Source organism: Bipolaris zeicola (genome assembly GCF_000523435.1).
Source record: "Bipolaris zeicola 26-R-13 unplaced genomic scaffold scaffold_148, whole genome shotgun sequence".
Classification (NCBI taxonomy): Eukaryota; Fungi; Ascomycota; class Dothideomycetes; order Pleosporales; family Pleosporaceae; genus Bipolaris; species Bipolaris zeicola.
Window position 1 is genome coordinate 48805 of NW_006912197.1, and position 14225 is coordinate 63029.

A 14225-nucleotide genomic window follows, 5' to 3' on the forward strand; every position below is an offset into this window, starting at 1 on the left:
TACATGGTCAAATCTACGTATACGTAATGCTAAGTCCGTGGGGAGGCCGGTGACAATGTCCCTGCGCGATCCATATCCGGGTTCATTTTGGGCCTACGATGCCAGGAGAGTATCGTACTATACAGCAACTACAATCATTTTGATGATAGAGCCGGAGCTGGGATAAGACTCGCTACCAAAACCTCCGACCCTGAGCATGGACACTCGGGGCGGAGAGTTAAGAAGCGAGCCGGATCGGCGATGCATGGTATGAATGCCATGGCTTTTGGCAAATATTCCGAACCTGTCACAACAAGGATGCTGTCGTTCTCGTGGCCATAAGGTTTACAATCTCAGACACCTCCATGTGCGTATATCATGACACATGTCGATTGACGACGGCAGCGAATATTACTTAGAATCACATCATGAATCCGTAAGCCTAAATATCAGCTGAGGTTTTCAAGGTTTTGAGAAAGCCTCTCTGACAATAGCGTGGCTCCGAGCAGCACGGGCTCCGAGGTATATCGGGGGCTTGACTCAATAGTGAGGCAGACCAAAGAAGAACACAGATAACCTTTTTGTTATCACAAGGTCCACATCTGCCCAGGACGGTTCGCCCCAGCTTTGCCATCCTACTAACCAGCACTACTACCATGGCTTGATAAAAACCAACGAACGGAACAGACAACCGCGTCTCTCTTGTTCCCCGGCTGCGAGGCTGATCTCTTACCCATTCCCAGTAAGTAGCGCATGCAATCGGGCCGTAAATAAGAGTTCGTCAGAACAAGGCGATCCCCGCATCAGAACGACGGAACCGCAGCTCGCCAGTGGCTTTCTAACTTACGGCCCGGGTGTGTACTAGATGCTGCTACTTCTCGCTTATCCTTGACATCGAACCAGACAATCGTTCTAGTGGCGTTCATTCGAGATCTTCACTTGAGATCATCCCTCTCATCAATGATTCTGGAAGGTATCTCGCTTTCGAATGTTCTTAGTCCAACATTAGTCTTTCGCTGGCAAACGGCAATCAGTTTGATCGCTGTAGTCATGTGTTAGCGCTACAACACCGCGGCGATCCGGTGCACCCGGCATTTATGATAAGCACAATGGGAACGGCTATTCGGTTCAATTTCGCTCTTAATGCCATGGGGTGAATGCTTTTTCTTCTAACTTGCTATTCGTGCATTAGGAGTACCAAAGTGATGGACATATGACTTGTGGTTTCTTTTTCCTCTGACACTCTGGGAACGGGATACGAACGGCGACACAGGAAAAGACACCAGCTCCCACCATTAAACAGAGAAAACAAAACAAGAAAAGTTTTTCCAAGGAGCAGAGTTACATATCCAAAGTGTCTACAGCTTAATCTTCTGCCTGGGCAGACATGTTGTGCAGATTTTTGTGGGCTTGGACTGTCTATACAGTCAGCCTCGTTTCAGCAACACCTCCGTCATCGGCTCACTCTCTACGAGAATTTGTGGCCTCACTGAGCCCCACAGCCCAAATTTATTTTCCTGGGTCAGAAGAATATACTAATGCAACGCTACGGTGGGGCGCTGGGCAGACCCCACAATACGACATAATTGTCAAAGCTGCAACCGAGGCAGATGTACAAGAGACGGTTAGATGACTTTTTGCTTTTGATATTATATTTTCGAGCTTACAGTCGACTAGATATGGTACGCCAATGCGAATAACAAGTCTTTCCACGCTATCTCAGGGGGCCATGCGATTACAGCGTACCTCAACAATGTCGAGCATGCCGTCGGCATCTTGATGCGTGGTATGAAGGATATATCGATTACGGAGAATGGTGACACTGCTCTCATCGGAGGTGGCATCCTCAACGGAGATGTCCTTGACTACTTGTGGGCTCACGGGAAGCAAACCATGACCACGGCGTGCGCCTGCGTTGGCTACATTTCCCCTATTCTCGGTGGCGGACACGGCTGGAACCAAGGCCGGTACGGACTCGCAGCCGACCAGCTCGTCTCTGCACGTATGGTGCTTGCCAATGGTACCGCTATCACTGTGAGTGAAGAGAGCAATCCTGACTTGTTCTGGGCGATCCGCGGCGCTGGCCACAACTTTGGCATTGTAACTCAAGCTGAGATCAAAATCTACGACCGGGAGCCAAGTCTTGACAATTGGGCCGTCGATGTATTATCCTTCACCCATGATAAAATGGAAAGCATCGTTGGTATCGTGAATACCTGGTTAGAAAGTCCCAATAGATCAGTCGAACTAGAACACTACATAATGTTCTACTTCGACCCAAAGATCGATACAACTAATGTGAGCACGCCGCCCTCCCTTCCCCACTAAGTCGACAAATTCTAACTCTCCTAGCCCGTCGTCGTTGTTTTCGTAATCTACCAAGGTACCAGCATCCCAGCTCAATACACTGAACCCCTATACGCTCTGTCGCCCGCCACTAGCACATCCGGCCAAACCGACCTCGCAGGCGTAAGTCGCTTCACAGGTGCGGACCGAACCGGTACATCCTGCGAAAAAGGTCTTACCCGCTCTGTCGTCCCCGTCTCAGCAACCACCTACGACCCCCCTTCCTTCCGTGAAGTCCTCATCATAATGGCCTCCCTCCCGCCCTCACTCAACCAAACCGTTGTTCTTCTCGAAGGCTACGCAACGAACCGCGTGAGCGCTATACCAAGCGATAGCACCGCGTATCCCAACCGTGAGGGCCAGTTGCTGCTTTCGCCGTTTATGACGTATGAGCGGAATGAGAGTCTGGATGCTGAGGCGTGGGAGGTTGAGGGGAGGATCCGGGATGTGATGGCCAAGGGGACGGGGGAGCCGAGGAAGGCGTATGTTAATTATGCGAGGGGGGATGAGACGGTTGAGGAGCTGTATGGGCCTGAGGAGTGGAGGTTGGAGAGGTTGAGGGGGTTAAAGAGGGAGTATGATCCGTTTGGGAAGTTTAACTTTTTTGCGCCGATTGTTTGATGGGGGATTGGGAAGGTGAGAAGAGGTACTTAAAAGTGGTCTTATGTTTGCGGTTTATGAATGGCAGTACTTGATTGAGTTAAATAACCCAAATTCGATTCAAGGTTTTGTCTTTGAGCTCTACGGACTTGTGTATTTAGGTAGTTTGTTTTTGGAAACCCTTCTTCCTAACTCCAAGATGCTCTAATTTTCGGTCCCTTACAATTCTTTCTTCCTATCCAATAGCTGCTCGGTCAGCAAGCGAAAAATTTCAAACATGAGACCACAGCAGCAGAGCCTCATACGACATGAACTTATATCCATGGAAATAAAGAGACGACTCGTCAACCTCTAAGGACCCGTCAACTTCTACCAATACAGCTAACAGTGCTCTAAACGACATAACAGCCACCAAGTGGGCCACGTTCGTAAAGCTACCATTTCGCGTAGAACACCCGCGCACACCGTTGAACTCTCGCATCCAATCCAATCACAATCTCCCAAGCGCTCTAGTGTACGTGATGAGATGTTGGTGTATCTTGGCCGATAACCTCGCGTACATTTGGTCATGTCGAGCGCTTATTCATGCGCTTACTGATGGCCTGAATCCGCAAGATCCGCGACAAGTCGTCCAATCGCCTTGAATGCTCTGTACAAGACCCTGAGGCTTGTTTGGTTCAAGGTTCTGACTGGGCCACGATGTGGTCCTCGCGGCGAGAGTAAATGGCTCAAAGTAGGTGGCTTAGAAGGGAACGTAGTGGCTGATACATCCGGGGTTGCGGGACGACCACGTAAAGGAGATGGGTTTATAGATGGGTGGCTTCCTTGCGTTGTATTCTGAGTCACTGCTCTGTACTATATCGAAAAGTTGCAAGATGTTCAGGCTGCCGAATTACTCTGCACCGCGTAGTGAAAGCATCGCGCTTTCGCCATACCCCACCATGTCCAAGAGTAATGTCTACGCCGAAGAGAAGGACCCTTTCGATGCTCTGCGGAGAGCAAGTGCGACGAGCGAAGAGACATACTCAGACGAAGCTTTATCGCCCACCAGCACATGGTCAAATTCCACACGCCCGAACAGCAGCCCTTCACCCTACACTCCGGAAACCTCCGTACCACGAGTAATAGCACCAACCCGTCGTCAGATGATCAAATCAAAGACCTTTCCAGCTCCTGAGCGCATCCCACGATCTACCGGAACCACATCAGAGAGGCTTGAAAGCATACTCCCAGGCCTACTACCTCTAGACGATCAATCAAGAACACTAAGGCTCCAAGCCCCCTTCATATACGAGACGCAATCACGAAACCTACCACAATACCAACTACAACAAACCCTAGACCGAAGCAGCGGCCCATCAACCCTCCTCAACATCCGCCGCATACAAACGCACGAAACACGGTCCTGTTCGGTGCCCGCAATCTTCGCAGCGCAAGATCGGCGCATCCGCTACGATGAAGAGGGGACGTTATACACGATTTCCGACTTCGACATGAAGGGACGGGCCGAAAGTGCGCTGAAGGGTAGCATCCAGCTTACGAGTGGAAAGACGCTGTGGGGCGGGCAATGGACACGCATCTGGCACGTCACCAGGTGCCGGGCGCGGCATTCTCGGTGTGACTACAGGGGCAGTTGCGAGCCGGAGAAGCATCTTTTGTTCTGCATCAAAAAGGGCGTATGGGAGGATGCGGAGGGCGTAGTTGTTGGGCGGGAAGAGAGTGGGAGGGCGGGGAGTTGGGGTTGGGATGGGCTGGCTAGGTGGAAGGGTGCAGGATCAGAGAGGGAAAGTAGGGCGCTGGAGATGACAGATGCAGTCCGAAGGGACCAGAGGAAGAGCGATCTGCTGGTTGCGTGTTGGGTGATGAGGTTGTGGATGGCGGGCGAGTTTGTGTGGGATGACGAGTAGGGGATAGGTGGTAATCACATAGTGAAGTGATTAGAGTTTTTTTGACAAGCAGAGGCCGACATTGATAGCGATGTTTATCCCAGCAGATGACTTCTGGTCACGGTGAAGGGGCAAGATGGTTGTACATAGTTAGTAGAGAGAAATGATGTGTCAAAGCCCAACCGTAGCTAGTACGCATGCTGTGCCCCTGGAATCCGCGCGGTGCACGAGTGTTATTTGCTTTGTTCTAGGCACGCTCGACACAAGCAAGACGAAGCTACTGGGGCCGAGTGTTTTCTGACAGTATACGAGAGCCGGGCCTTTTTGAGCGGACACGGTGTAGGCGCACCATCGCGACCGAGCGCCACAGCCAAGGGGGCGAGCGGCCTACTAGGCACCGCCTCTTGCACCCGTCCCAGTACCCATTGTTCAGAGGGGCATGCGACTTCTGCGACCACGACCGCCAGAATGCCCCTATCTGTACCCTGAGGCGACAACAGTAATCGGATGTATTGAAGTTGTTTCTCTGTAAAATCAAACACTCCAAACCTGGCCATTGAGCCGTTGTCCTCGCCATGCCGACCGTCACCCCCTCCCGGCTCGCCATCGTCGTAATCGCCTTCTCGCTCCTAACTTTCTTCTGGTCATTCGGGCTTCCTGCTCAAAACGCTCAGCCAGAAGTGCCTGTTATAGATCACTATGAACACAAGAATGTCCATACCGACCCGATAATTCCGCCACCCGCCGTCGAGACACCCGCAAATGCTCACAACAAACCGGGCGAAAAGGGTCATGCGGCTGCCCCTTCCCCTACCACGACGGGCGTGGCCGAATATGAAGAAGACGGTGGGAGATGGGAGGATGCGAATAATGGCATTGCTACACCCTCTACGCTTCTCACCCATACAATTGCCGCCCACAAGAGCGCCGCTGCAGACAACTCGGACAATGAACCTACTCCGGCTGCTGTCGCCCCTCCCTCAACACAAGCCGTAGAAGAACACTGTCAGAACCTTGCAATGGCGCAAGATGTCATGGTGGTGCTGAAGACATCCAAGGCTAGTATTGAAAAGCTGAACGCGCACCTCCGTACCTTCATTTCCTGCGTACCTACCTTTGCCATCTTCAGCGACCACGAGGGCGAGTTCGAGGGTCACAAAGTACACGATGCGCTCAAGGCTGTCAGCCACGACATCAAGTTTTCGCACGACGAATTCCACGAATACCGAATCATGCGCGCGGACGCCCAACACAAGCCCGATGCGGCGAAGCTCGATCAATTGGATAAGTGGAAGATGCTGCCAATGGTATACCAGGCGTACCACATGAACCCCCACGCCAGGTTCCTTGTCTTCCTCGAGGAAGAGACGGCCCTGAGCTGGACCAATTTATTGCAATGGATCGCCAGACTGGACTACCGGATACCCTACTACAGCGGAGCCCCTGCTTACATTTCTGGAACGCAATCGGCCCAACGTGGACCAGGCATCCTATTGTCTCAAGGTGCCCTGCGGAGATTTGCAAAATCTTACGACGAGCAATACACTCGCAAGTGGGAGCCGGCCGTTGACAAAGAATGCTGCGGAGACTTGATGTTGTCAAGAGCTATGGCAGACGCACACGTCGAACTGTACTCGTCCTGGCCTCTTCTCCAATCCGAGCATCCCTACAGTCTCGACTACACAAAGAGACACTGGTGCGCACCAGCCGTCTCATGGTACAAAGTCAGCGGCGACCAACTCGCTCGGCAATGGGAAATGGAAAAGGAGTGGACCAGCGCCAAGGGCTGGAAAACACCATATCTGTTCCGCGACGCATACCACGATTATATCGCGCCGCACGTCGAAGCGCGCAAGGAAGGCTGGGATAACATGAGCCAGGACGCCAAGATTGTCGCACCAGAAGGGAGGCAGCAACAAATCAAAGACGAAGCCCAAAAAGCTAAGCAAAACCAAGAGGAAGAAGAGAGAAAGAAGCAGGAAGCACTGAAGGAATCCGAACGTGAACCAGACCGGGAGCCCGACCTACCCGGTGCCGTGAAACCAGAACATCCAGACAAAGACAAAGAAACAGACCCAGAACACCTAATGAACGACCACAAAGACGACATTCTCCAAACCGCCGGCACACATACTACTCACCCGCAAAAACGAGACGACAAGAAGAAAGAAGGCGACAAGAAGGAACCTCCCAACTGGGACAAGCTGGCCGATAAACACCCCAATGCTGCAGATAGCCCCGAGGCGTGCCAGAAGACGTGCGAGCAAATCGAGAATTGTCTGCAATGGCGGTACTCCACTCACGGCGACGGAGAGTGCCATCTCAGCAAGGTGATTCGGCTGGGTGGGTCGACTGGGGATGGGCCGTGGACGAGCGGGTGGGTGACGGATAGGATAGAGAGTTTGAAGAGGGAGTGGGAGTGCAAGAAGGTAGAATGGAAGTTCTATCAGTAGGCTTGGCGGTTATATATTTTAGGGTTTCTTTTAGATGGTGGTTAAGATGGAGACTATGGCTGTGAAAATGATGGAGTTGGTGGTGTTTATTTGGTGGAATTGGGGAATGTGAAGGTGGCTGTTATTACCTTTTATATGATATGGTGGAGAGAGGGAGACAGAGTGGTGGATGCAATGGTGCAAGTGGCCGTATGTATACCCTCTTGTTGCAATTTATTGGATTTTGATCATAGTAACGAGAATGCTGGTATAAAATGATATCCTCTTTCAACAAGAATTGACCATGGATGCATTGGAATCCTGTGCATCACGAAGGCTCATAGCCGCTACGTCAATGTGTCTCATGCTCGCACTCCAAAAACGGGTACCTTGCATCCAACGCGCCAAGCCCAGCACACGTGACTGCGCATCACTCCCGCACCCCACTCCCACGCGCCCGCCCCGTTCCTGACTACCGCCTTGGAGGAAAAAACCAAGTGCCACGTCTTGCTTCTAGCACGTCACCCACCGCTCCCACCATCCGCCCCCTTTTTAATTCCACCAAGTTTCGAATCCAGCCTCGCTGAATTCCCACTTCCCGAGCGGGGAGGGGCGGTGGGCAAAAACGCCAGCCACGCAAGTTTGTCCCCAGCCCCTCTGCGAGCCATGACCGCCCAACCACCCCTCGGGGTATGCAACGCACGCACCCCCCGGGCCCAGCCACGTCTTGTACAAAACTAGCTACCAGACCGCATTTCTGCAGTCGTTTCTTGAACAAAATATACATTTTGTATCTTTGAGCATTCTTATTCTCAACTTCGTCTCCATCCTCCGCTCCTATACATACCGTCTGAGAGAATTGCATTATCGCGCGCGATATAAGAAAACAAAGCAGTGCGCACATCTTTTTACTTTTGATACTACTAGTATCTTCTTCCTTGAGCGCGTTTGGCTAATATGCAGTTAGTTATCCTACGTTTACACCGCCTCTATTTCAAAACCGTCTCCAACTACACCGACGAGATCGAAGTAAAAGAGATTTATAAACATCAAACCTAAGAGATTTAAATCGACACAACCGCCAATATGCAGCGCAACATTGTCATCTTCCTCATCATTCTCATCCTCTTCATTCTTATCGCTGCCATCGCATATGGTATCTACTATCTGCAGACGCGCATGGCGGTTGGTGGTACCGCGTCGTCGGTTTCCGATATGACTGAGAATGTATAAACGTCTCTTCATCCATCAGGATTTCCGACCTTTCAAAAGGAGGTTTCTTTTCCCTTCTCCGCCCAGCGAAACTCCTGTGTACGGGGCTCCTTCCCGTATGCGTTGGGGTAGAGTTGTACGCGCGATGCGACATGGGCCTGGGATGCAGTGCGATTACGGTTTTTTACGAGCAAAACAACAACAACGAAAGATGAGTTTATATGAGGGATGAAAGGGATGTGCAAAAGGGGATGATGTTTTTTGTATACACATTTTGGCATTCTAGCATGGGATTTGGGCGTTTTTTTTTTCTGGGTTTGGGTACAGGTACGCTATATGCGACTGGAGTTTTTTCTTGCCTTTTGGATTTGAATGGAAAGGGAGATAATGAGATTGAGGGTGGGGAAAGGCCTCAGGGGATATACCCGTAACGAAACAATGTTTGTATGGATGTGATGATGAGAGAGTTGAGATGAAATGAATATTTTTGACATGTTAAGGAGAGATTTTGAGTGAGTTAAGATGGGAATAGTGAGGTTTGTGCTTTCCGAACATGTTTCATATAATCAACAATCACGGTCATTTCGGCCTTTGAAATCTGGTCATGGAGCGCGATGTCATCTGTGAATAGATTCATAGTTCCAATCGCTTTCTAGTGTAGGATGAAATCAGAGGGTGTATGAAATACGTTGAGACCGCATTTGGAAAGTCCATTCTCGGTATTGATGGAACTACAAGTGCAGAAAGAGAAAAAAATCCTGAACCCATCAAAAGTGAGATATCCAGAAAGCGCCGTTCCCAGATTCACATACATACAAGAAAAGCTTTTTTTCTTGTCTGCCGCGATGCAAAGAAAATGACATGTGACGACTTGCTCTATACGTCTCGCACCGTCCCTACACTTCCCAAATGGAAGCCAAGTTACATTTTCCAGGATTGTACCTTGTGTGCAGGTTCAGTAAGGGAAAAATAGTCGTCAAGAGGTAGGCCGGAAGAATCGACTCTTTCCACGGGGGTAATCGGAGATACGGTGGGTGATTTAATCTCTTGTTCGAGTTGGGCAACAGCCACAGTTGGAAAATTGGGTTTTGGAAGCATGTCCTCGAGACGCATCTTTGGAGCAAGGTAAAGAGACGGCGCAGTATGGCGGCTCAGCGGGAGCACGCTACTGGGTTGCGTATTCTATTCGTCTTGAAGCGAGTTAGTAGTCTGTCTCCATGGCATCTGTGGTATCATTGTTACCATTTGGAGGTTCGTCACTGGTATGTGTGAAGACAAGGTGGCTTTCGTAGTACTGTAGCATCTGCGGGGTGTCAGTTACAAGTCACGACAAGTGACTGCAGACAAAACAAACCTTTTGAGGACACTTTTGGTAGACGTGCTTGAGGGGATGCTGTGTCTTTTGTTGGTTGTTCCATACAAGGTATACGAACTTGGCCAGGTCGCCCGTCTTGGGATCGCGCATTTCCTCGACTGTATCGACATAGCTGACATCGTGCTCCCATGAACCTGGTGGTGGGCTCCATGCTTTCTCCACCTTGAGTGCCTTTTCTGGTTTCGCACGCTTAGAGCTTGTTGTGGGGGTTTCTGATCCGGCTTTGACACCCGAGACAGACGGCCGTCCCTTGCGCTTCTGACCCTTTGGTTCTGGACGACCGCCGATGCTGGAGAAGTACTCGTTCAAGACGTCAACAGCTCCCTCCCTGCAACTGTCAGCTTCAATGCAGTCGGAGTAGGCGGATACGGCATACATGTTGTCTTCGGCCTCCCATGTCCGGTCTTTGGGGTCATCGTATCCCTCCCATTTGACGTCAAATTGGAGCACACCCTGTCACTGTCAACGCTGCACATCTGGAATAGGTCCTGTTACGCACTTTGTAGAATCGATGACCGTAGATCGCCTCGACCACATATCTGTCGCACTGTCAGCGCAAGTCGATGTGATGACACACTGGCATGCGCGTACTCGTCCTCTCCAATATCACTATCTTGGTCGTCGTTGTCGTCATCGTCATCGATTGGATCTTGTTTGACTAGTGGTTGCTTTCCCTTTGCCTTTGCGGGTACGTCTTCGGCGCCCGAGGACTCGTTATCGCTGAGCGCAGCTGGATACGAATAAGCTGCTGAACTTCACGCGTAGGAGGGTTGTAGAAGAGCAGGCGGGCGAGCGCAACTCACGCGGCATGGTAAACTAGGGTCGCTATAAATGGCGGATGGCCATACAGAGATGCGAATAGCTTCGCAGGGCTCGGAGCAGTTTTGGAGAGAGCGAGCGTATACGGGCAATTGTGGGCAAGGGTTGTGGCAGAAAATAGCCAGGCAATGCGCAAAGAGTTGACCATGGCTACCAGGACCAGAGGCGCGTATGTTCGCGACGGGAGGCCGTGCGCGCCCATGCCAAGCCCTCGCCGGGGAAATTTCAAGACAGACATGCGAGCTGTTTGGACGGACCCCACCACCCCTCACTGCTAAACATCCCTGGGAGTCTTTTGTTGTGTATACCAATACACATTTAATTCTTTCGTAAATTCGGAAAAGGGCTTTTCGAGCCAACAGTTCTTTCACCATGGCCATGCGTAAGTCCTGTAGGCTCCAAAAGCTTCACTCATTTAACACACTTTACCAATGAACGTATGCTAATATGGATGATTACAGAGGTCGATCTTTCCAACGGTATGCCTGTCCATTCACTACCGATTCCCCGTTCCCTCAATCTCACGGACCAAATAACTGATACCATGGATTACAGCGCAGGTGATGAAAGATGAGGCGGGCAGGCCGTTTATCATTGTCCGAGAGTACGTAGACCACCGGCTATACAATTTGGGGGCTTCTAAAAAGAGTTTGGAGCTAACAATCGGACAGCCAAGGCAAGAAGCAGAGACAGCACGGAAACGAAGCTGTCAAGTCCCACATCCTAGCGGCAAAGACGGTCGCCAACATTGTCAAGAGCTCTCTGGTATGTCACAGCTGTTGGAACTGAGCCAGGCCGAACACAAGCTTATGAATTGTAGGGACCGCGAGGACTGGACAAGATCCTCATCTCCCCCGACGGAGACATTACCGTCACCAACGATGGCGCCACGATTCTCTCCCAGATGGAAATCTCCAACCACGTCGCGAAGCTACTAGTTGAACTGTCAAAGTCCCAGGACGACGAAATTGGTGACGGAACAACGGGTGTCGTAGTATTGGCCGGAGCTCTCCTCGAACAAGCCGCCGATTTGATTGACAAGGGCATCCACCCAATTCGGATAGCAGACGGATACGACCAGGCTTGTGAGGTCGCCGTGGCCAAGCTGGACGAAGTCAGCGACGAGATCAACTTCTCGAGGGAAAACACAGAAGAGCTGTTCAAGGTTGCAAAGACCAGTTTGGGCAGCAAGATTGTCTCAAAAGCGCATGACCAGTTCGCCAACATTGCCGTAGACGCTGTGCTATCGGTAGCAGATCTGGAACGAAAAGATGTCGACTTTGAGCTCATCAAGGTCGATGGCAAGGTTGGTGGATCACTGGAAGATACACTACTTGTCAAGGGTGTCATAATAGACAAGGACTTTTCCCACCCCCAGATGCCTTCCGAGGTCAAGGACGCCAAACTCGCCATCTTGACATGCGCATTCGAGCCCCCGAAGCCCAAGACCAAGCACAAGCTCGACATTACCAGCGTGGACGAGTTCAAGAAGCTGCAAAACTATGAATCGAGCAAGTTCACCGAGATGATTGAGCAGATCAAGAATACCGGCGCCAACGTAGTAATATGTCAATGGGGTTTCGACGACGAGGCCAACCACCTTCTTCTCACAAACCAACTGCCTGCTGTACGGTGGGTAGGAGGCCCCGAGATTGAGTTGATTGCCATTGCGACCAACGGCCGCATTGTACCAAGATTTGAAGACCTCAGCGCGGAAAAGCTTGGAAAGGCAGGCATTGTCCGTGAGCTGACATTCGGAACTACAAGAGACAAGATGCTGGTCATCGAGGAATGTGCAAACACAAGAGCCGTCACAGTCTTTGTCCGCGGAAGCAACAAGATGCTTATCGACGAGGCTAAGCGATCACTGCACGATGCTCTTTGCGTCGTTCGCAACCTGGTGCGAGATAACCGCATTGTGTACGGTGGAGGTGCGGCTGAAATAGCATGCTCGCTTGCCGTCGAAGATGCGGCAGTCAAGGTAAGCAACACCCACGCGGTATCGGCATTGAATAGGAGCTAATATCTTCCTTCCAGAGCCCCGGCCTGGAGCAATACGCGATGCGTGCTTTTGCTGACGCCCTAGACTCGGTACCCATGGCGTTGGCTGAGAACTCTGGTCTGAGCCCAATCGAAACCCTTGCCAATATCAAGTCCCGACAGGCCAAGGAGAAGAACTACCGGTTAGGTGTTGACTGCATGCAGACGGGTTCCAATGGTAAGTGCACCCCTTCTCTAGTGGTTGTCATAAACAATGCATCCCTCTCGTTTCAGCGGCACTTGGTTGCATTGGTTCTCACCGCCGTTCGGTCAACCTGCATGACCCCAGCAGTTTGGGGGAATGTGTTCCGCGGTGCATCAACTCAATTGAAGCCACCGTGGGGTGGGATGAAATTACCCCACGCATCCAGTGCTGCGCTGGCATGGTACAATCCTGGGTGGGGGAGATGAGAGTCATCTGAGCCGCCCGTGCAGTGCTGTCACTTCCATTCACAGTACCACGGGCATTGTTGGCAGCCTTATATGGAATGTTTGGCTAACGTGGCGTTCTCTGCAGATATGAAGGAGCATTTTGTCATTGATCCTCTGATCTCGAAGCGACAACAGCTGCTGCTCGCTACACAATTGTGCCGTATGGTACTCAAGGTACGTATTGTAACTTTTGGTGTTTCGTAACATGCCCCGGGTCGCTCCCTTGCCCGTCATACCTTCTTTTTTTCCTTTTCGCGTCAAACTTTCTTTGTTGTCTGTTGTCTGTGCGACGTCGCCATCCCCGGTATCCCTTGCACTACAGCCTTGACTCAATCACGATGCCGGGGAAGCGGGGAAGCGGGGAAGGTACGGTCACGGCCGCACAAATGCCTGCATGCACGCTCGTCTTTTGCTGTTACATGCGACAAACGCGGCATCCATTTGTGTCACCTGTGGTTTTCTTGTCGCTATCTACGGCTACTTGTAACTTGTTTTTTTGCATCACTTTCGTTGGCAATGATGCACAGCACACACGGACTAACACACGGCACAGGTCAACAATGTGATTATTGCCGGAAGCGGAGAGCAGGATTTCTAAACGCCACGCATGTCACTGCCGTATGCAATGTCATGACGGTACGAGACTTAGTGTCCGATTCGAGTATACTAGCATGTAGCGAGATTTGAGACTTGAGGCTAGTTAGAAAGCATCGAGATGTCACTGGTATACCCATAGACTGTTCAAAACGAATAAGAAATATACAAATCATGATGACACATGACTTTGAAATGATCATTGGACTTTGCCTCTATGAGTTGACAGTTGTGATGACAAAAACAATGCTTATTCTTCTTACGTTCCATACTGTACGAGTTGGAGTCTCTGTGCATTAGAATACCCGGATTTGAATTGTCTTGATAACGTCACCTCAAGTGATAAGTGTTTACAATAGTAAAAAGCATTCAAATGTAGATGAATGTACATGCTACATACCTTAATGGCTAAACTGCACTGTACTACTCCGTGGTGTCATCAGCTCGACGCTGCGTATCATGTCGCTTTTCTCCAACTACTCTAGGACAATGGAGGTGTTTTGGAAAAAT

At 50.7% G+C, this 14225-nt stretch overlaps 5 protein-coding genes across 5 annotated transcripts; 4 read left to right on the top strand and 1 right to left on the bottom strand.

The window, feature by feature from the left end:
* Positions 1-1366: 1366 nt before the first annotated feature.
* On the top strand, positions 1367-2946 carry COCCADRAFT_102816 (uncharacterized protein; the record flags this gene model as incomplete). Its single annotated transcript, XM_007716667.1, has 3 exons — positions 1367-1603; positions 1657-2277; positions 2332-2946. 3 exons carry the CDS (start codon positions 1367-1369, stop codon positions 2944-2946), a joined length of 1473 nt encoding a protein of 490 aa, XP_007714857.1.
* An 854-nt stretch (positions 2947-3800) lies between these two features.
* COCCADRAFT_38982 (uncharacterized protein) lies at positions 3801-4832 on the top strand (the record flags this gene model as incomplete). The annotated part of the gene is made up of 1 exon (XM_007716668.1): positions 3801-4832. The coding sequence occupies one exon, from the start codon at positions 3801-3803 to the stop codon at positions 4830-4832; it is 1032 nt and encodes a 343-aa protein (XP_007714858.1).
* Positions 4833-5386: 554 nt separating this feature from the next.
* COCCADRAFT_102821 (glycosyltransferase family 31 protein) lies at positions 5387-7264 on the top strand (the record flags this gene model as incomplete). The annotated part of the gene is made up of 1 exon (XM_007716669.1): positions 5387-7264. One exon carries the CDS (start codon positions 5387-5389, stop codon positions 7262-7264), a length of 1878 nt encoding a protein of 625 aa, XP_007714859.1.
* Positions 7265-9656: 2392 nt separating this feature from the next.
* On the bottom strand, positions 9657-10640 carry COCCADRAFT_7171 (uncharacterized protein; the record flags this gene model as incomplete). Its single annotated transcript, XM_007716650.1, has 6 exons — positions 9657-9758; positions 9810-10158; positions 10207-10283; positions 10330-10369; positions 10422-10560; positions 10634-10640. The coding sequence occupies 6 exons, from the start codon at positions 10638-10640 to the stop codon at positions 9657-9659; spliced, it is 714 nt and encodes a 237-aa protein (XP_007714840.1).
* A 381-nt stretch (positions 10641-11021) lies between these two features.
* On the top strand, positions 11022-13719 carry COCCADRAFT_7172 (uncharacterized protein; the record flags this gene model as incomplete). The annotated part of the gene is made up of 8 exons (XM_007716651.1): positions 11022-11031; positions 11111-11128; positions 11205-11253; positions 11321-11414; positions 11470-12630; positions 12687-12867; positions 13207-13295; positions 13675-13719. 8 exons carry the CDS (start codon positions 11022-11024, stop codon positions 13717-13719), a joined length of 1647 nt encoding a protein of 548 aa, XP_007714841.1.
* Positions 13720-14225: the final 506 nt, after the last annotated feature.